The sequence below is a fragment of the Pelodiscus sinensis genome, chromosome 4 (assembly GCF_052426305.1).
Source record: "Pelodiscus sinensis isolate ZL-2025 chromosome 4, ASM5242630v1, whole genome shotgun sequence".
Classification (NCBI taxonomy): domain Eukaryota; kingdom Metazoa; phylum Chordata; order Testudines; family Trionychidae; genus Pelodiscus; species Pelodiscus sinensis.
In genome coordinates, this window is record NC_143055.1 from 82,415,456 (window position 1) to 82,436,548 (window position 21,093).

General features: G+C 43.1%; 1 protein-coding gene across 3 annotated transcripts in view; it reads right to left on the reverse strand.

The window, feature by feature from the left end:
* DCLK2 (doublecortin like kinase 2) overlaps positions 1–21,093 on the reverse strand; it is a 157,143-nt gene that overhangs the window by 35,594 nt on the left and 100,456 nt on the right. For all 3 annotated transcript variants that reach the window (XR_331241.5, XM_006111577.5, XM_006111579.5), the window contains 2 exons: positions 10,176–10,245; positions 4,606–4,714 (listed from right to left, as the gene is read on the reverse strand). Coding sequence is in view for 2 of the 3 variants with exons in the window: in XM_006111577.5 (XP_006111639.3) it covers positions 4,606–4,714; positions 10,176–10,245 (179 nt within the window). In the remaining variant the exon portion in view is untranslated. The remainder of the gene's footprint in view (positions 1–4,605; positions 4,715–10,175; positions 10,246–21,093) is intronic.

The window sequence follows — 21,093 nt, forward strand, 5'->3', positions numbered from 1 at the left end:
TTATGGAGAAAAGTCCCATAGAAATTAGTAGGGAAGAAAACTATAGGATTCTGTAGCAATTACTACACAAGAGTCTTCAGTGGCCATTCAATTCTATAAGACTTTAGAACTGATAGAATTCTACAGGATGGTTCTGCAAAACCTAGAGTGAGGTGATCATTTTCTTGTATAAGAGGACTTTTCCTCCAGTAAGGTAGGAGGTTACTCTAATTTTTACAGTTGGTCAGCCATGTTCAGATCTAAACATGTTCTCCACATGAAAGAGGGAAAAGCCACAAGAGCAAATTGTCTCCATTGTCTATGAAGAAAACATTGTTTCTCATGGTTGTGAATGACCTTCAGTAAACAATTTAAAAACAACACAGGAAATTCAGTAAGTGCATTCCTATTCCTATTTATTATTTGTATTGCAACTGTACTCGAAATACCCAAGTAAGATCAGAGCCCCAGCATATGAGATGCTGTACAAATACAAATGCTTGTTACAAAATAGAATCTCAATAAGAAATACCAGGTATATTTTTTAAGTTTATAGCTAATTATAGCCAGTAATATTTTTTGTTTTGGATACAACTAATAAATACCAATACCACACAAAAAGAATTAAATTTCATGCATTAAAATTGTTCCTGGCTGAACACTGCAGTATATTAAGAGCACCACTGCTCTGAAAGTGGAGCTGTCTCTGCTAGGTTGTCATAGTTACAGCCTGATTCAGTGTAGCACATCAGAAGATATTCTATCTAAGCAGCATTTGAGAATTAAAAATACCATCTTCTTATATTCACTATAGAGCCATGTAAAACTGTATTATGGGCACTGAGGAAAATTGAGAATTGCAATCTATGAATCATGATCCAGAGAGTCAATTATCCAAAAGCCTGATAAACACACTGCAAAATCCAGTTAAGATATGTGCAAAATGTTCAGTTTGTGTCACATAGCAGGGATTACATTCTATAAACATCCACAACCCTACCTCGTTACTCTTCAAATCCCTCCTTAAAATTCTGTGTCATGATACTGGTAATAACCTTGACACTGGTTAGCCCACTGGTGTGCTCATACCACAGTTTATCATGCTGACTATGTGGGGTTTCATTGTTCCCTTGTACTCTGCTCTGTCTATATTCATCTATTGTTTCTTGTCTTAGATTGTAAACTCTTTGGGGCAAAGACTGTTCTGTTTTGTCTATACAGTACCTAGCAGACCATGACTAATGCTTCTAGGTGCTGTGTAATACAATTAATAAAAGAGCAACAAGCAGATGAGTGTTTATAATTAACATTTCTCTCTCAGTAGCACCTTCCTTAAGGTGAAACTTTCTTTTTAAAGTGTTCGGGTAAAGTTATGAAAGTGAGTCACTTAGGAACCTAAGTCCAAGTGACTTTCATCAAAATGTAGGTGATTCTGAAAATGGAATTTAGACACTTACAAAAATATGATCAGACATCTTTATCCTAAAATGTCTTGAGATCTAAGTAGTACTGTTGAATCTACACTGAAATGTAGTCAGAATCAGGGTGCATCAAGCACAGCAAATTTGTGCCTTCACATCATAAATCAGTGTCCAGTTATTGTGACTGAGTCTTTCATGGTTAGTTTCCAGTCAAGTGAACTGTATGGAAATCTGGTTACTAGAAGCAAAATGCAGGACAATGTAGCACTTTAAAGACTAACAAGATGGTTTATTAGATGATGAGCTTTCGTGGGCCAGACCCACTTCCTCAGATCAAATAGTGGAAGAAAATAGTCACAACCATATTCTTCCACTATTTGATCTGAGGAAGTAGGTCTGGCCCACAAAAGCTCATCATCTAATAAACCATCTTGTTAGTCTTTAAAGTGCTACATTGTCCTGCATTTTGCTTCAGCTACCCCAGACTAACACGGCTACATTTCTATCACTGGTTACTAGAAGACTGGCTATGTCGTCTGATACATTTTAAAAATTCTTTGAATTGTACATTTGCCTCAAGCTTTCTAAGCAACATCACACTTGTTTCCCCACTGAGCTGGTGAAGTTTATTGAAAACTGAGGCTTCTGGAAAAATTGTTCTTTGAATGTTCGAGAATTGAGATGTTAATGTTGAGCGATAGCTACATTTGACTCCAGTGTGCACAGTTACTACTTTAAAAGAGCTCTTGTCACACATTGAAAAGCATTAGGGTTTAGGCTTAATGCTATGTGGTTTGGTTTAGGAAGTAATTCCATCAAAAGTCCTCTAATACTCATTTTTTAATATATAAGCTTGGATATTTGTATGACATTTTTCTGATGTGTAAAAACAGAAGACAAAAAGTTACTAATACTAAGCATTAAAACTAAGCATAAGCATCGTCAGAGGAATCATGACAGAGAAGAAATGCACAATAGCCAAACTAAGGACTTTGCTCTGCTTTTTTGCTTCATTTGTTATTAGTCTGCCAGTTTTTGGCAGGGGCAGTTCGATTTCAGATTGGCTTATCTACAATTTACATTTTGCTTGGTTTTATTTTCTTTGCCTAAGGGGTGTTTGCATTTATAGAGCAAATTTTGAGCAGAGAAAAGCCCTGAGACTCCAAATGCATTTTTTGGAAAGAAGAGAAAACTGATTTGCAAGTAGTCACTGTAGATTTCGGAGGCTAGATCAGGTTGAAAAGGTCCTAAGGGTTTTGGTGTACTGACTGCCAGTATGTATTTGGTTTAAGGTGAGGAATTATCTGGATATAGCAACAAGAAACAAGACTTTGAGGAAACTATAATAATGGCAGAGTTATGAGTTATTTTTTAACATACTTGAATCCAATAAGGTGAAGATGCAGGTACTAGGTTCAACAGTGGTAGCCAGCATGATCTTACATCTCTCTAGATGAATCAGACTTGGGACATGTCTATACTGCCACTTTAATGTGCTGCAACTGTTTTGCTCAAGGGTATGAAAACACACCCTTTTGAGCACAGCAAGTTACAGTGCTGTAAAGCGCCAGGGTAAACGGGCTCCCAACACTGTTTAGGTGGTTTTCACCGAGTGCTGGGAGAGTTCTCCCTTAGCACTGGTTCCAGGCTATAAATGTAAAGCATGAGAGAGCTTTGAAACTCTCTCATTAGCTGTTAAAACTATAAAGAGACACTTCACTTCACAATTACTTCTTTGCTCCAGGGGCATCTGAATATAAAGCCCCATATGAATTCTTAAAAAGAAACTGCTTATAGTGGTTAAACCATGAGAACTATTTCTATGAGCTCCAAACCTCTCCCAGGCAATTGCTAGAACAAAAATAATTACTATTGACAAAGTTGGAAATTCTTCAAAATCCAGGTTGGATCTCTCTGGTCTCGCATCCTCATGACCTGGCTGGTCCTGAACGAGGGAATTTGCCAGACCTGGGGAGGCCCTCTGCTACATCCCTTCCAGCTCACATCCCCTCCCCATTGCCAGCCCTAGTTGCATCCCCTGCTGGGCTGCTGCATCCCTGGCAACCCAGACTGCCATGTCCCCAGCCCTGCTACAAATCCCAGCCCCAGCGCTGCTGGGCTCTGAGCCTCCAGCCCCCCTGCCAATGGAGCTCCCAGCTAGGACTCCCTGGTCCAGGAACATCCATGGTCTTACCAGAGGGAGTCATACTATACTACTAGTCCAAGAAACCCATGTAAGGCTATGTCTTCACTGCGAGTTCTTCCGACAGAAAATATGCGAATGAGGGACTCATTAGCATAAATCACTATTTCATTAGCATATTTTTTGCCGTTCCTTTTTGCGCTCGGGGTTTTTGCACAAAAAGCAGCAGTGTGCATGGGTGATTTTTTTTTTTTTCAAAAAAGCTCCATTTTGCACAAGATCCTTATGCCTCTCCAGGACGAGCATAAGGCTCTTGTGCAAAATGGAGTTTTTGTGCAACCTCCCACCCCCGGTCCACACTGCTTCTTTTTGCGGAAAATGAAATGGCAGAAAATATGCTAATGAGACCACACCTTATGCTAATGAGTCCCTCATTAGCAGATTTTCTGCCAGAAGAACTTGCACTGAAAATGTAGCCTAATTGTTTTATCAGTGGACAGTGTCAGATGGTTCTCATATTTTTAGCTATTTAAAGAGCATCCCATTCACTAACAATCATGGCCAAATACAAATAAATACACACACACACACTTTTTACATGTGCCCAATTTGCTAAATAGCTCTTGCTTACCCAATTTCTTCCCATGTTTTGGGTGATATTCCCTCATGTTCATACACTGAACTTAGAAATATTCTTGTAAAGCATTGTATACAGCATAAACTTATCTACATAGCTAGGAGACATGGATGGCTATTGCAGTAGAAGGATAACAGATACAGTCCCGAGATTGTTAATTTGAAATATTTTCTCTGCCTTTTTTCTCATCCAAACACTTTCTTTGCTGTCCAAATTATAAGTCACATTTACTTCTCATTTTTGCACCATCATGACTGATTTTCTGTTTGTTTGGTCATACGTTCTATCTATAGACATACATTTATACTATGTATGTCTCTATTTACATTTTCTTACATACAATGTCTCGGACATACTGGATGTTATTTCATGAAATCAACGGTTTAAAAGAAACTGAAAAATATCTAAACAACTTCCTTGCTTACCGTTCTACACACTCCTTTACTACAGCAAAATTGCCATCACCAATCACTTTTCCCACTCTGTATTTCTCAAGAATAGTAGATGACCCTGAACACTTGTTTCCATTCACACCTGCACAAAAGGCAAAGGCAATAATGTAAGGATAGAGAGACATCAACAATGTGGCATATTCCCCAGAGACTTCAAGAGTACAACAGTGCAGATGTATTCTTAGATACAAAATAGGAATATACAAAAATAAGCTGTGTTCAATACAATCTGTCCTTTTGTTTTTATTTCAAAACAGCAGAAAGAACTGGTAAAGCGTAATCAGATCTGTGTGATCTTCTCGTCCTTGTTAACATACAGGAAACACATTAATATATCATTGTCATTTCTATGCTGACAAATTCCAAAGGCAACAGAAATTCCAGCTAAATGTTTAACTCCAGCTGTGTCCTGACATATTTCGTTTTTTATTAAAGTGTTCTTTTTTCAATTTGTATTGACTTTTTTTTTAAATGCTAAAAGAAAAGATTAACAAACAGAATTTCAAATTCATTGAAAAAAAATAGAAATTTGATAACCAGACGTTTTCATTAACTAACCAGGAATGGTTTCAGATGACTAATGAAACATATTATATGTTGTTTTAAGCTCCTCTTATACCATAAGAAATTTAACTTTTCCCTTTTTATTTAGCATAGAAAGCAGCTATTATACAATTATCCTGGCCAGACCACATATGCAAGATTTTTTCTAAGTTGCAACAACATATACACCCAAATATTAAATATTGCCATTACCCTTTCCTTATGCATTGCAATTCATAGAAGAACATTCAAGAGACATTTTAATGACAATATTGCCTATATATCCCCTAGTCCAGCAGTGGCCAACCCGCGGCTCTTGACAGAACCAAGACGGAACCCGGAACCACTCAGGTCAGCCGCTCTCACGGCCGGGCCGCTGGGAGCTGCATGTGTTCTCACGGCCTGTGCTGTTCCATTCTCAGCCCCCAGTGCACTGCGTCATATCCTGTATGTGCAGGCTGGGTCGCACACAGCATCCCAGCCTGCACGTGCAAGCAGTTGGTTGCTGAGTGCAGGCAGCAGTGAGGAATCCGGGTGCGGTGGCGGTGCCAGCAGTGGCTCTGGGTCCTGGACATAAGGTTAGTGGGGGAGGGGAATTGGGTTAGAGCGGGGGGAGATGCCTGGCTCTGGAGTAGGAGAAGGGTAGAGGTGCACATGGCATCCCGGATGTGCATGGTGGTAGTGGCGGCAGCAGCAGCTCTGGCTCCGGGACCCGAGTATTATATTGGGGGGGAGGGGAATTGGGTTAGAGCGGGGAAGGGAGGTGTCTGGCTCTGGGGAGGGAAGGGGACTGAGTTGCAGGAGTGCGCATGGCATGCCAGCTGCTCAGTGCATGTGCCCGGAGGGAGATACGCAGCTGTAGCAGCGGCGGCGGCTCTGGGACCAAAAAATTAGGTTAGAGCAGGGAGGAGTGGAATTGGATTAGAGGCAGGATGGGGGAGTGCCTGGCTCTAGTCTGGGGGAGTGGAAGGGAGGGGGATTGGGTTGGGAGGGTGCGCACAGCATTCCAGCCAGCACGTCTCAAGGCCCGCCGCTCAGTGCATGCACCCCAGCGCCTGGAGAGAGATACACGTGGCTGTAGCAGCAGTGGTTCTGCCTCTGGGACCCAAGAATTATGTTGGGGGAGGGGGAGAGGATTGGGCTAGAGGGATGGTGGTGCCTGGCTCTGGGGAAGGGGAGGGGGATTGGGAAAGGGGTGTGTCCGTGGCTCTGGGGAAGAAGACTAGGTTAGGGGCTGTGTGTGCCTGGTTCTGGGGAAGGGAAGAGAGGGAGATTGGGTTAGAGCGGGGGGTGGAGGGGAGTGCCTGGCTCTGAAGAAGGGAGGAAGATTGGGTTAGAGCGGGGGTGAGGGGAGGGGATGTCTGGGGAAGGGAAGAGGAAGAGCAGCCAGCACGCTTCCTGAGACAGGATCCCAGCTGTCTGTCCCCTCCCCCTGGCCAGACCCCCCTCCACGAGTACCCTGCCCCAGCACCCTGCCCCAGAACCCTGTCCCCTGCCCCCACCAGCACAGTTGGGGCCACATTAGTGAGGGGTTTTTTTTTGCATCTCACCTGTGTGGCCTCAACTGACTTTTCTGTGACCTCGACTCAAAACAGGTTCCTTGCCTCTCTGATAAATAAAAACAACACTGAAACATTTTGTGTTTGACATAATATTGTATCTAAAAATGAAGCCTGGCCAACAAACCCCCAATTGGGGCCAAGCCCCCATCTGGCTGCAGCATCATAACACTCTTCCACACACCCCAGACCCTATACCTGAGCCTATCATACACTGGAACCCCGTCCTGAGCCTCTCGCATCCCCAAACTCCTGCACCCTCAGGATTCTGTCACAACACTCCTGCACCATCCACACACTGCAAATCTGTGTCCTGAGCCCATCATACTCCCAGCCTCCCTGCCCTAAGCCCCTCATACATCCCAGACCAAACTCCCTCACAGCCACAAGCCTGTGGCTTGCTCAGCACCTCAACCCTCCCCCTGACTCTAATACTCTCCAGCCTGGAGCCCCCTCCATGAGCCAGCATCCTCCTCTCAACTTCCTCCTGCACCCAAATTCCCTCCCAGAGCTTGCACCTCTCATCCTTCCAGTGCTTTTTTTATGATGGTATGCCCTGGGATGGTGTACTGGCATCTATTTTCCCCTGGTGTGGCTGTGGGTTTTTTCCCCCCTCTCAACTCCCTTCCCCTCTCCCTTCCCCTCCCCAGTACATGGCTCTTCGCACTCTATCCACTGCTATTTTGGCTCTTTGTCTCTAATAGGTTGGCCACCCCTGTCCTAGTCTTTGACTTGTTTTTGTAAAAAGAGCTTCTCAGGTCCTAGTCATCTAGAAAACCCGGCACATACAAATTCTCTGTATCAAATTTGTCATAGTGCCAAGTACAGGTAAGTTTTATTACTGTTAGTTTTCTATTACATTATACCTTTCCCTAAAATTCCATAATTTTAGAATATAAATAGCATCATCCCATTTAAAGACTTAATTGCTTTATTAACAGAAGACAAAGACCTAGTTTTAGATTATAGCCAACACACTTGTCAATATCGGAAATAAGTCTCAGAGGGGAAGCCATGTTAGTCTGTAACTTTAAAAACAACAAGAAGTCTTATGGTACCTCAGAGACTAACAAAAATATATATACAGTATCATGATCTTTCGTGGGCAAAACCCACTTCCTCAAATGAGTTCAAGCTCATCTGAAAAAGTGGGTTTTGCCCACGAAAGCTTATGATACTATATATATTTTTGTTAGTCTCTAAAGTACCATAGGACTACTCATTTTTATATTGGAAACAGACATCAAGTAAAGTAGGGACAAGCAATTGTCTGGCTCTCATACCCTGTCTACAGCCACTCTTTCACATCCGCAAGGAGACATCAATTTGTAAATATTTCTGTAGGATGAAGGTAATGAATTATTTGCTAGCCTCCCTATTCTCAACACAGATTTATTTCATGATGAAAAACAAAAATTAACAAAATTTCCACAATGGTTACAAAGTTTTTTCCACAAGCTGATCTCCTACAAAACTGAAGGGGAAAGTTTAGAATAGGTGGGCTGGCTAGTCTGATGCCTCCACTTGCAGCCAAATGAACTTATGAGACACAACGTTCATAATTTCCATGGATGGGCTGTCTATATCAGTCTAATACATACACTGGTGTTTAACCAAAGAGGAGGGTTTTTTTCATTCATTTTGTATCCCACAGGTTACCCCAGAATGACTTAAGCCATGTCAACAAGATAAGGTTGAATTTATTAAGGGTTGACTTTTTAGCACCCAATTTTGTAAAGTCAAAGGTGCATACTCCCACTGTGTGTAACAATTTGAAACAGTCTGAAGTAGCGCGTCCCCAGTAAGGTGACTACCATTGACTTTGAGTGTGATGCACTGTGGGTAGCTATCCCACAGTTCCTGTACCCCTCTGCATTCTGGGTTATGCTCCCAGTGCATACTGGAACCAAAACTGTTCAGCAAGTGGTTCTGAGTATATGCCGTCAGTGTCCCATTATGCACTTGTCTGTTCCCTCCCACTTGCTTGCAAGAAACAGCAAATAGTTTCTTCATGCCCTTTTTTCCCCTGTGGTTATCTATGCAGATGCCATTGCAGCATAATCATGGAACCCATTGTGGGTTGAGTACGAAAGCATTATGGAAATCATATTAACCATGGTGAGCCTTATGCTGGAGGATATGCTCTGGCTATCCAGAGCATATCAAGGGTTTGCCAAAACAAGGAAGAATCTCAGGAGGCTATGACAATCTTCTGTGAAGCACTTGCATTCAGCGATTAGCAAACGCTGCCAGTATTCCATCCTCTGCAATCAGTAGAATGGCAGTTCTGGTGCTGTTAGACAAGCGCCAACTGGTGGGACTTGTGATGTGGGTACAGGATGATCAGCAGTGGCTACAAAACTTCTGCATGTGTAAGGCCACTTTCATGGAAGTTTACAAATTGCTTTTCCCGTACCCTGATGTGCAAGAATTCCTGAATGAGACCCCTTCTGATTGGAAGCACGTGGCAATCGCCCTGAGAAAGCTATAAAGATGGACTGGGTGAAAATCCTTGAATTCTGTCAGGCCAAATACCTACGGTCAGATCTTTAAAACCAGAAAATATTCTTGTAAAAAAGAGAGCTCATTCCTGGAGCCATTACATAGAGAAAAATGTAGATCAGCGCTGCTGCTTGTAACATTAAATCAAGTTATAAGAACTTGTGTTCATGAAGATATGCTATGGCATGCATGTTATGATTTATGCATGGTAGGCAGTTGCTAAGGTCATAAATATTATGAGTTGAGGTTAAGTACTCAGGCTGAAACTCTCACTGCATCCAAGCAGGCATTAACAGGATTGTGTGGATTGAAGTATGTTCTGGACAGTGAAACCTTCTCCAAAATTCCTTTGTGTTGGTTGCATCATAGTATAAAGAGGGTAAATGGTGTTTCAGCTCAGGGTTCTGCAAGAGGGATTTGTCCATGTGAATTTTGTGTCTACCTCTGGTTCAAGAAAACAGGGTGAAAATATGTTTTGTAAATAAACATGTTACACTGCGATAACAACCTGACTAGACATCATCTAGACTAGAATTTGTCTTTCAATGGGAAACTAACCAATAAGGCCGAAAAATCTGCTAATATTTGGCAAAGGGGCAATATTATTTAGAATCAAATTCATCTCTCTCACTGTAGTGTTGATACAGCAAGTGCTACAGTAACGGTTTGATACCATAATGGTTAGCCAAGATTTAGTACATTGTAAGGCATGTCAAGCAATTAAGATTAAAATCTGAGTGTGCCAGTAATGGTGTATTATTAGAGTCCCGCCTGGATATAAAAACGATTTCACATCTGCAAAAATGATCTGCAGCTACCCATATCCACCTGTAGATATTCACGGGTTTGCAGGGCTCTACTATCACAGAGCTAACAAAGTCACCTATCTGAACAAAGATTTTGCAAAGATTAGTAGCAATTAGTGGTTTAAGTACTTACCTTCAAGACTTATGCAATGGAATAGTTCGGGCACACCATTCACATTGGAAGAGCCACAGTGAGGAGGAATCTATGGATATATGCGCAAGACCATTATTTATGATAAAGTTATCAAATGAGTAAGAAAACCAGTCTTGCCCCCCCCCACTCCAATTTAAATTTTTTATACTTATTTAACATCATATCCAATGAATTAGTGGTCTCAGTCCATAATGAAAAATCCACCGTAAGAACTGGTATGGTCTGTTCATTAACAGAACTTCCTTCTCCGGATGCAGTTTCATTAGATTAGCACTCAGGCATGCTGGGAGGGTGGAACAGGGAGGTGGCTTGCATTGACATGGCTGATTTCTGAGTTTGAGAGAACACTTTGAGATGCAGGGCTGGCAATCTGGCACCTCTATGAGCACTACAATTAGTTTGATATGTAGGGTTTTTATAAATTATTTTACTGAAATACTTGGAAGAAGAAGAGAACCTGAAGTCAGATCACTGTTGTGCATCCGAACTGTACAATGCAGATTTTAGCAACTATTATATATAAAAGATATCGAGTGACAGAGTAAACAAATTTTGAAGGAGAAATTTAGACAAGATGACATTTGCCACAGTGATTTGATTTTATAAATAGTATATGTTAAGAGCACCTTCACAATGATTTAAGAAAAGTTCTTTACTCACATCACACAGTGATATATAAAGCAATGAAGCATTATTGTGAAATCAGGGAGGAAGGAAGGAATAAATTGTGCAATGAATAAATTAGCATCAGTCAAACTGAAAATATTTTATTGCCCAGTATGTTAAGTTTACAATGCTTCCCATTTCAGTTCAAAACGTATCAGTGCTTTATTAAATTAACTGATATTTAAAAGCACCTTCCTCCCTCCTTTACGAGACGCGTCCATCTGTTTCCTGGGACTTTCTCATTCTCTCACTCATTTCAGAGGCTATTACTGTCCTCACTGTTCACCCCACAAAGGATTTAAATGTTTCTCTGCCTTAAGCTCAGTATCTGCTGAAACATGGCTTTGCAGGACACCCAGAAGTGCAAGTGCAGCATTTTCAATTTCAGCCAACACTGTCTAGTTACACTGCTGAATATTTTAAGTCATTAACACGATGGTCAGTTAAATAACTGAACTGTCAGAAAGGTTTTATTAAAAGTCTCACCTAATGCTAATAAGTGCTCAAGTTTCCAGGGGCATCTAAATTGCTAATACCACTAGTTACAGTATCTAGATAGGATGCTACTTAATTTTACAAACCCTCAGAAATAATGTTGCTTGTCGGTAGCCCCAGCAACATTTGGATAGTTACCACTTTCTATCAACAACTTTTAAACAGCGTAAGGTAATTCATAAAGAAAGCAGCATTATCTAGTTGCTATAAAGGAGTTAAGAATTGAATCCAGTGATCTGTTTATGACACTAATGGAAGATTGTAATTCAGTCAGTCACTTAACCACCAGGTGCCACAGCTTCTCCTTATGTTATATAAACAGGGTTAGCAACAGTGACCCACCTTTGTACAACCGCAAAGTCTGAGACATCAGCAAAATCTCTAATCTCTCTTTTGCTTAAGATTTTAAAAATGTTATTAAGTGATAGTAAGTGAATATAGCACATCATCCAATCCAAACCTCTAGCCTGCTGCATCCTTGTGAGAGGAAGGATTGTGACATGTTCTAGAATCTTACTCTCTAGTGAGCTAGATTAGCAGAATGTATATCTATTTTATTACACTCCACACTAACAAGAAAGATGCAAGCAAGAATAGCAGAAAGGCAAGAAGGAGAATGCTGGCATGTAGTAAGGCACTCAGCATTTTAGCCTCAGCTATGACACACTTACTTGCATGACTTTGACCAAGTCATAAGCTCTTTAAATCTAATCCAAAACCTACTGAAATCAGTGGAAGTCAATGGACTAGCCAACAGATTGTCTGTGCTTCATTTCCTCGGCAGTAAAATTGGGATAGTAATCCTCGCAGCATTCTGGTGAGGTAGGGAAATAATTCTTCAATGCCTGTGAGGGGCTCAGATACTAAGGTGATGAGGGAAGGGACATATAAGCAGATAGACTATATTCATACACTCTGCAAAGCAGAGCAACTACATCTATGTTTTAGGATGGCCAGCCTTTGCAATATCCCTTTAATTTCTTTTTATTCAACAAAATAATAGAAGAAAGCTGCTCAACTCCATGACGACTCCCTGAAGCACAATGCATATGAAGATTTTGGAGATGATATGGGGGAAGTGTTAGGATACTAGACTTGCAAGTGCACTTTACCAGTCTACCAGCTATTCCCTATGTAATAAGGGGAAAAATAGGTACAGAAACTACAGCAGGTTCCTGTAACTCTGTCTGCGAGCTTCAGGGGGTAGTCGAGTTAGTCTGTAATATACTGTATGTATATTTACTAGTACATACAGTAATTATACTATAATTTGCAGAAGAAATCCTCATCTACTTCCAGTGCGCACAGACTTTCCACTTCTTGTTCCCTTTACCCAGAGGCCTCTATTCTGCTCTCCAACTGCTGCAACAACTATCCAAGGATTCATACTGAAAGGCAGAATTTTGCCCGAGTTTCTAGAGTGTCCATGCAGTAGTTTAATTTTGTGCTGCTAACGGAGTTGTGTCTCAGAAATTGTGAATATATCTAGGATTTGAGACTCTAGGCTCCATTCTTCTATCTAGCTATGACTTTTGATTAGTTAAAATTACTATGTGTTAGTGTGATGCTGAATTATTGAGATATGATCATTTATATAACTAAGAGAGCCACTTAAACAATTGCAACACAACATACATCATGTAAGGTGTCAATGGAAAAGTTAGGATATAATAAACTGAGGAGGGGAAGACAGGGAAGCCCCAGTGGGCTGCAGATTGCTGGAACCCACTGAGGTGAAGGAGCACCATTCATGCAGCCCACTCCCTATTTTTGGTTGCCCATCGCTGCTGTAACATCATGGTTACAAACCCAATAAAAGAACTTTGCAATGACTTGTAAGTATATTACTTCTTTGACAATTTTAACTCTCACCTCTTTCTTTTCTCTTACAAATAAACTTTTAAATATTAGATCTATAAGACTGGCAACAGTAACTGAGTAAGATGTGAGTTATCTACTGACCTGAGTATGTAGCTGATATTTTGTGATCAGAAGAACCTTTGACTGAATAATTTAATTGTCAATACGTTATGAAGTTCAGTGTGTGTGGGTGGTGAAGCAAGGGCTGGGATGCCTAAAGAGACTGCATTTTTACTGTTAACCAGGGTGGTAAGACAAAAGTTTACTTTTGTTACTGACTTGGTATAGCCTATGATGTAATATCCAGAGGAGAGGTGAGTCTGTCCTATTTCTCAGGGATTTGTTCTGAATCTGCTATTCTCAGCTGTGATCCACTGAGACAGTGACAACACTTTTTTGGCACAGTTTAGTGATCTTCACCTCTGCCTTCCTTCAAGTTACATCCTCAAATAAATCATGTTTTTTCCCTTACATCCAGAGCTAAATCAACACTAAAATAAAAGCACAACATTCAGAGACACATAAAGATGCTTTATAACACACACACAATTTACAAAATTAGTCAAATGTAGTATTACATAGCCTCATGACAGTAAAAAAAAACATGCAATGTGTTTTAAAAGTCATAAATATTTTAGCTTCCTCAGACAGAAATGTGCAAAACCAAAAGAAAGACTATTAATTTTCCACAGCTTCACAAACATCCAACCTGCTGTTCTGCAGATGGCACTATTTTATAGTGGCTGTTTGACAAAGCTAGAGAAATTGGGTGACATTCTGATACGTGGCCTTACAACAAGGGCACTCACAGTAGATCTGACTGAATTTAAAGCATGTATTTTGGTGCTCAATGTGACAAGATGCAATGAACACACAAATTTAGCCTAAGGGGTTTGGCATGACTAACAATTTAGACTTTCCACTCAATTCCCAGTCCTTCATTAATATCAAGGCAGACTTCCATGACACAGAAACTACTACTGGGTACAAAACATGGGAAAGCTCATTTTAAACTAACTTGAAGGAACCAATTTATTTTCTAATACAGCAGTTTCCCAAAAATCTGCCAGTTTTGGTCACAGCATGTATCTTATCACCTGAACTTTTACATGAACTGAAGGCTCACCATATTAAGCTTGTATTGGAGAGAGATAGGGACCACGGCACACAGTACTAGTTCTGCACTGCTAAAGTTTCTTTAAGTTGATCCCCTAAGGAAACCCTCTTGTAGAGAAAGTGTTTCATCCCACTAAATAATTGCATTATGACTACATTTGTGGTAGAGTTAATACTGACAGTTACAGTCTGTGGCAAATTAATGCTAGAGAAATCAATTACATTCTATATATTACAATAAATAGTTCCACCATTTAAGTCCATAACAAATGTCTTTAGGAATTTAAAATAATCACTTTCAGTAGCTAGGAGACAAGTCAGTCATGAGAAATTGGATGTGGTTTCCATCATTATAATTTATAATTTTTATTACAGTGTCATTACAAAATCCGCTAACATTATTTCATAGGAAATACTATAGAAAGACCATTTAATTTATAGTATAAAAAAATCCTTTCCCCCTTTCTGGCAGCAGCAGTTCTATAAAAAATATTATGGTGAAATGGTGACTGTATCTAAAAATGCCTCAGACTCCCTCAAACTGATACTGTTTTGAGGTTGTCTAAGATTATACAGTTCTTCATGTTCTCCAATCTCATTCCAAAAACATACCCCTCCAAACAGAACATGAGGGAAGTGAAGAAAGAGTCAGTAGTACTGCATAAAGTTGCTGTAAATCTGACCATGTACCATAGAGATAACCCAAATAAGGATTTATAGAATTACAAAGGGGGTGAGACAGCTGCAATGAAATAATCTATTATTATTCCCCTAGTCCCTACTCCCTCCACTGCCACTACCAACTTTTCCCATTCCCAGTTAGGAGTAATTATCTAATTCTGGATACAGGTCTCTCTTACAGTCAGTCAAACCAACAAAACAATATATGGGGTAAGATGAGCAGATACCTGCTGACATGAAAAACAAAAACCAAAAAAACCCAAGTAAAGCCTTCTTTTCTCTCCCCATCCCCTGCCCTTACCCAAACATAAAACCAAGCATAGATTTTTATTTCAAATGAGGCTATGATAGAAGTACTGCAATTTTAAATACATGTCTCACTGATGCAACAGCTTTTCTTTAATGTGTTAGAAACTAAAGGTGTTTAAACTTGAAGAGGACATGCAAATTGGATGCTGTCTTGAGGAGAAATGAGTGACAAAGTTTGAAGTACGCAGCTGAGGATCTGGAATGTTATTCATACATTTTGTTCTTTGAGCCCTGGTCTAGACTATGGAGTTATTTCAAAATATCACCTTTATTTTGAAATAATAAATGGAGCATCACAATACCAAGCCCATTATTTCAAAATCACAGACTGGTTATTTCGAAATCTGTACTCCCGCTTTCCTCAGGGAATAATGCTAATTTCAAAACTGTTATTTCATAAAAGTATTAGTGTGGATGATCTGGTGCAGCTAATTCGAAATAATTGGCCTCCAGAGGCCTCTCACAGCTGCACTTCTGATCGCTTTGGCAACACCTGATATCTGCCATCCTGGGAAGGGGGCCAGCCACCTCCCGGCCATCACTGTGGAGTCCGGCCAGGACATGCCCAGAGTCAGCCTCCAAGAGGTGGGGTGGCAGATGAGGAGGCGGTGGCATGCCTCCGAGCCAGGACCTGCTCCTCACCCTGGAGCCAGTCCCCTCCTCTCAGGATGTCTCCCAGATCTCGGACAAACTCGGCGAAGGTACTTTAGACGAGTTCTATAACTTTCCCTATACACACACTGAGGCAGGCAACAGGCTGCGAGGGGTTGCACACCCCTCTCAGCCTACTTGGCCTGGGGGCTGCAAAACAGCCTGTGCACATGGAGTGCCAGTCCGTAGCCCTCATCTTTGTGATACTCACATAGGAACCCCTCAATCCTTCTCACGAGGTTCCTGAACAGGCCTGCCTTACTCTGCCCTCCATGGTGGGACACCTTACCACCACAAGTCACTACTTGGTCATAGAACTGCACAGCAGTGTCGTGAACAGCACAGGGTCATACTTGAGCAGCATTCACTCCCCATCAAGCATGGTGATAGAGAGGAGACCGATCCCATGCATGGGAACCTGCCAGCGGGAGGAAGAGGAAGAGAACCTAGTAGCACTCTCTTTGGCAAGTGGTGTCTGCCACTCACACACACCTCCCCATACCTTGCCCCAGTAGGCAGGGATAGAAGTTCTCTCTGCTGGACACCGCCAGTGCTGGACCCGGTGTGTGCAGGACACAGCAGGAAACCAAGCTGCCCTGTCCCCTGCTCCTGCCTGCAGACTCCTGGTCTGGCTGGCACCTTCTCATGCCTGCTTGTTCCCGGGCTGTGAGTGTAGCGATACTCCCCTGGGACATCTGTGCCCCTGAAGGAAAGTGCCTGCTGTCTAGGCAACAGATGGCCTTGCTCAAAGCAATACACTGCTATCATCTGAATCGAGACCTTCAGTTTCAGCTCAGAGATTAGCACTAGACTTCAAACACCGTGTCTCCTGTGATGACTGACCTTGTAACTTTTCTTCAGAGCTGGGCCAGCTGCGAGCTTGGCACATCCACCACCTCCCACTCCAGCTACCTGACTCTACGGGATCCACAGGCAGAAGAGAACCTGATGCAGGAGCAGATGGCCTGTCTGCAATCCCGCATCTGATGACTCGAAGAGGAGCACCAGGAACAGGCTGCTGACTGGGAGAAGAGGAAGGCCTCCTGACACCAGCTTGCATGCCAGCATGAGGCCATGTGCTCCTCACTTACCTCAATGATGGAATGCATGGCCCCGTGCATGGAGCAGACTGCCAGCCACCTTCTTCCCCACCCCACTCCCCGTGGCCGTGGGACCACCTTTCCCCAGTCCTTCCCCCATTGTATATCCTCTCAAACAGTCCTATTTGGTCACAAAAGAAGGCTTTATTATTTGCCCTGCGGGGGTGGAGGTGGGAAGGTAGGTGTGGGAGAGGAAAGGTGCATAAAGGGAATGCAGGGGGCCCATATGGAGAGGCACAGGGGAGTCTCTCACAGCTGGCCCTTTGATGTGCTCTCCATATGGCATGGATATCCAGCCGCTTGTATGCCCTGGCCATCTGTTTAGCCTTTGCCCCCAACCCTGGCAGAAAAGTCTCCCTCTTTCTCTCTCAGTGATTGTGGCGCGCACAGCAGGCCACCACCACAAATGGGATGTTGCATTCGCTGAGGTCCAGATGGGCGAGGAGATTCCTGAAACTCCCCTTTAAAGGTCAGACTCACACTCAACCACTATGTGGCACCTGCTCAGCCTGGCATTGAAGTGCTCCTTGGTGGGGTCCAGGTTGCCTGCGTAGGGCTTCATAAGCCAGATGAACAAGGGGTAGTCTGTGTCACCCAAGATGATGATGGGCATGCCCACCTCTCCAACTTCGATGTCGCGGTTGGGGGAAAAAGTGCCAGCGTGCATCTTTCAGAACAGTCAGGAGTTCCAGAAGACACGGGCATTGTGCGCCCTCCCCAACCAGCCACTGTTGATGTCAGTGAAGCATCTCTTTGATCTACGAGCACAATGGAGAAGTACCCTTTCCTGTTTATGTAGTCTGAGGCATGCTGGGCCAGGATGGGGATGCGTGTGCTGTGAATGGCCCCCCTCCAGTTGGGGGAGCCCATGGCAGCAAAGCCGTTGACCATGGTGTCCACGTTTCCCAGAGCGACAACCCTCCATAGCAGCACCTGGTTGATGGCCTTGGCTACCTGCATGACCCCGACTATGGTACCAAACTGATTCCCAACAAAGTGATAGCTATCCATTGTGGCAAGCTTCCATAGGGCAATGGCAACATGCTTCTGCATGGGAATGGCTGGGCTCAATTGGATGTCCTATCACCTGAGGGCAGGGTGAGCCACTAGCAGATCTCGAGGAAGGTGGCCTCCTACAACTGCAGGATGATGTGGTTCCACCAGTCCAAACTAGTCTCCCGCCACCAGAAACAGTATTCAGCGGTGTCCAGGGGATTAAGGAACATGCGCAGCAACAGAAGCACCAGGACTTAGGTGAGCAGGGTCTGTTGTCTGGGCTGGTTCCGGTCCTGCTGAAGCAGCATGTGGGCAGTTTGGAAGTACTGTGCCATGAGGCACAGCACAAGGCCTGTGAGCCTGGCACTGCTTTGCAGCAGCTCCAGCTCCATGCTTTGAGTGCTGTGGCATCTGCAAGGGCAACCAGAGCACAATGCATCTGTTTTCTGTCCTGAGGGGGAAGGCAACATAGTAGTGGCGTGGGAGACGTGGCTGTAGAGAGGAGCCTCTGAAAGCAGGCACCGCAGTTTGCCTGACAAAGCAGCCACTGGAAATATCCGCCCTCCTGGTGCCCTCCCCAGAGTGCTTCCAGGGGCTCTAAGTCCAAGGCAGGCTCCAATCCGTATGGACGCACTACAGGCAGTCCCCGAGTTACGCGGATCCGACTTATGTCGGATCCGCAGTTACGAACGGGGTTTGCTTCCCATCTCCCTGGTCTGCTGGAGACCAGCAGACCAGGGAGATGGGAAGCAAAGCCTCTGAGGACACCGGCAGCGGGACAGCAGCGGCGCGTCTGGGCTGTCTGCTGCCCGCGTGCTCCGCGGCTTTGCTCCACGTCTCCCCAGACCAGGGGGACGCCTTAATCAGGACACCTGGGGCAGAGAAGCTTGGGTGCTGCTGGGTTGGTCCAGTAGCGCCGAGGAGCGGCGCTACTGGAGCAACCCAGCAGCACCCAAGCTGCTCTGCCCCAGGCAGCCCCAAGTCAGCCGCTGCTGAAACTGACCAGCGCTGACTACAGGAAGCCCGAGGCAGAGTTGCTCTGCCCCGGGCTTCCTGGAATCAGCCGCTGATCGGTTTCAGCAGCAGCTGACTTGGGGACGCCTGGGGTTCTTAAGTTGAATCTGTATGTAAGAAACTGGCATCCAGATTCAGCCTGTTGAAACTGATCAGCGGCTGATTCCAGGAAGCCCGGGGCAGAGCAACTCTGCCTCGGGCTTCCTGTAGTCAGCCGCTGGTCAGTTTCAGCAGCGGCTGAATCTGGATGCCAGTTCCGACTTACATACAGATTCAACTTAAGAACAAACCTACAGTCCCTATCTTGTACGTAACCCAGGGACTGCCTGTATTTAGAAATAATTCTGACTAATTTTGATGCTTCTCCGTAGTAGGGACACACTATTTCAATTTTATTAAATCCAGAGTTATGTCGATTTTACTTATTTAGAAATAATTTCCTAGTATAGACATGCCCCTACATGAAGGGACTAGAAAATGGCTGAAATGCTCCTATGGGTTGGGAAACAGAACAGTCTCTATCAAGAGCCTAATTCTCTAGAATTTGTTCCCTCCAAGGGGGAAATCAATCTGAATTCAGCCTCTTTTAGGCAAAGATGCAACTGTTCAATCTACATTTTTAATGTTTGTGAGGGTTACCCTCCCTTATAGTCAGCAGAAAGCATGGTCTAGTTGGTGGCCAACTATTCTATAGTTTTAAATCTGGGCATACTCAGCGTGATAGCTATGAAATAGAATATTGTAACAGATAATACAAAGTGTGTCACTTTAGACGGGAAGACGCTTCATTTCGTAAAGGTTATGAGGGAATTTGAAAAAGCGACGAGGAGTCCTGTGGCACCTTATAGACTAACTGAAGTGTAGGAGCATAAGCTTTCGTGGGCAAAGACCCACTTCGTCAGATGCATGTAGTGGAAATTTCCAGAGGCAGGAATAAATATGCAGGCCAGGATCAGGCTGGAGATGACCAGGTGGATCCAATCAAGGAGGATGAGGCCCACTTCTAGCAGCTGATCTGGAGGTGTGAATTCCAAGAGAACAGAAGCTGCTTTTGTAGTTAGCAAGCCATTCACAGTCTTTGTTTAATCCAGAGTTGATTGTGTCAAACTTAAAGATGAACTGTAGCTCAGCAGTTTCTCTTTGAAGTCTGGTCCTGAAGTTTTTTTGCTGCAGGATGGCTACTTTTAGATCTGCAATTGTGTGTCCAGGAAGATTGAAGTGTTCCCCTACAGGTTTTTGTATGTTGCCATTCCTAATATCCTAATATAGTCTATAAGGTGCCACAGGACTCCTCGTCGCTTTTGCAGATTCAGACTAACACGGCTACCCCTCTGATACTTGAGGGAATTTGAGGCTTACAAGAACATCTTCATTGCTACAGAAGGTGACAAGATAACCACCGTAAGTGAGCACTTGTGTATGAAAGCAAGGTGCTAAGAAGGGTCTGTAAAATAGCCACCAGTATCGGGAAAATCTAAAACACTTTAAAAATTCAAACCTCTCGCATATTTAAGCTCTAATCTGTTCTGATTTATGGATCTAAATGAACCAAAAACTGAGGTTGAGAGCTAGGGCAGTTCTAAGAGAAATCCTCACTGCCATGAACATATTGCTTAACATTTTCTCATTCACTTCAGTTTTTAATCACAGAACCGCATGCTACAGTTAAAGACTCCATTATTTTTGTTTGATCTTCTGTTTGATTCCAGAGTCTCATCATTAACTCAATGGGAGAATGCCTAAAATGAATGGGACCCAACAGTCTCACATTTGGCTGGTGCACTATGCATTAAAGTTCTTTAACATTAAGTACTTTGGCTGGGTTGCAATTAGAAATGTTGAAAAACTACATTGAGATCACGTTTGCTGAAGGGATTCTGAAAAGCATGACCATATTCAGAATTCCGAGCCCTTCCATGACAGCGATAAACGGGCTTTACACTAAGTACCATGCTCAGGTTTCCCTTCTACCACAGACAGGCTAAATCTTTCTATCAATTACATAATCA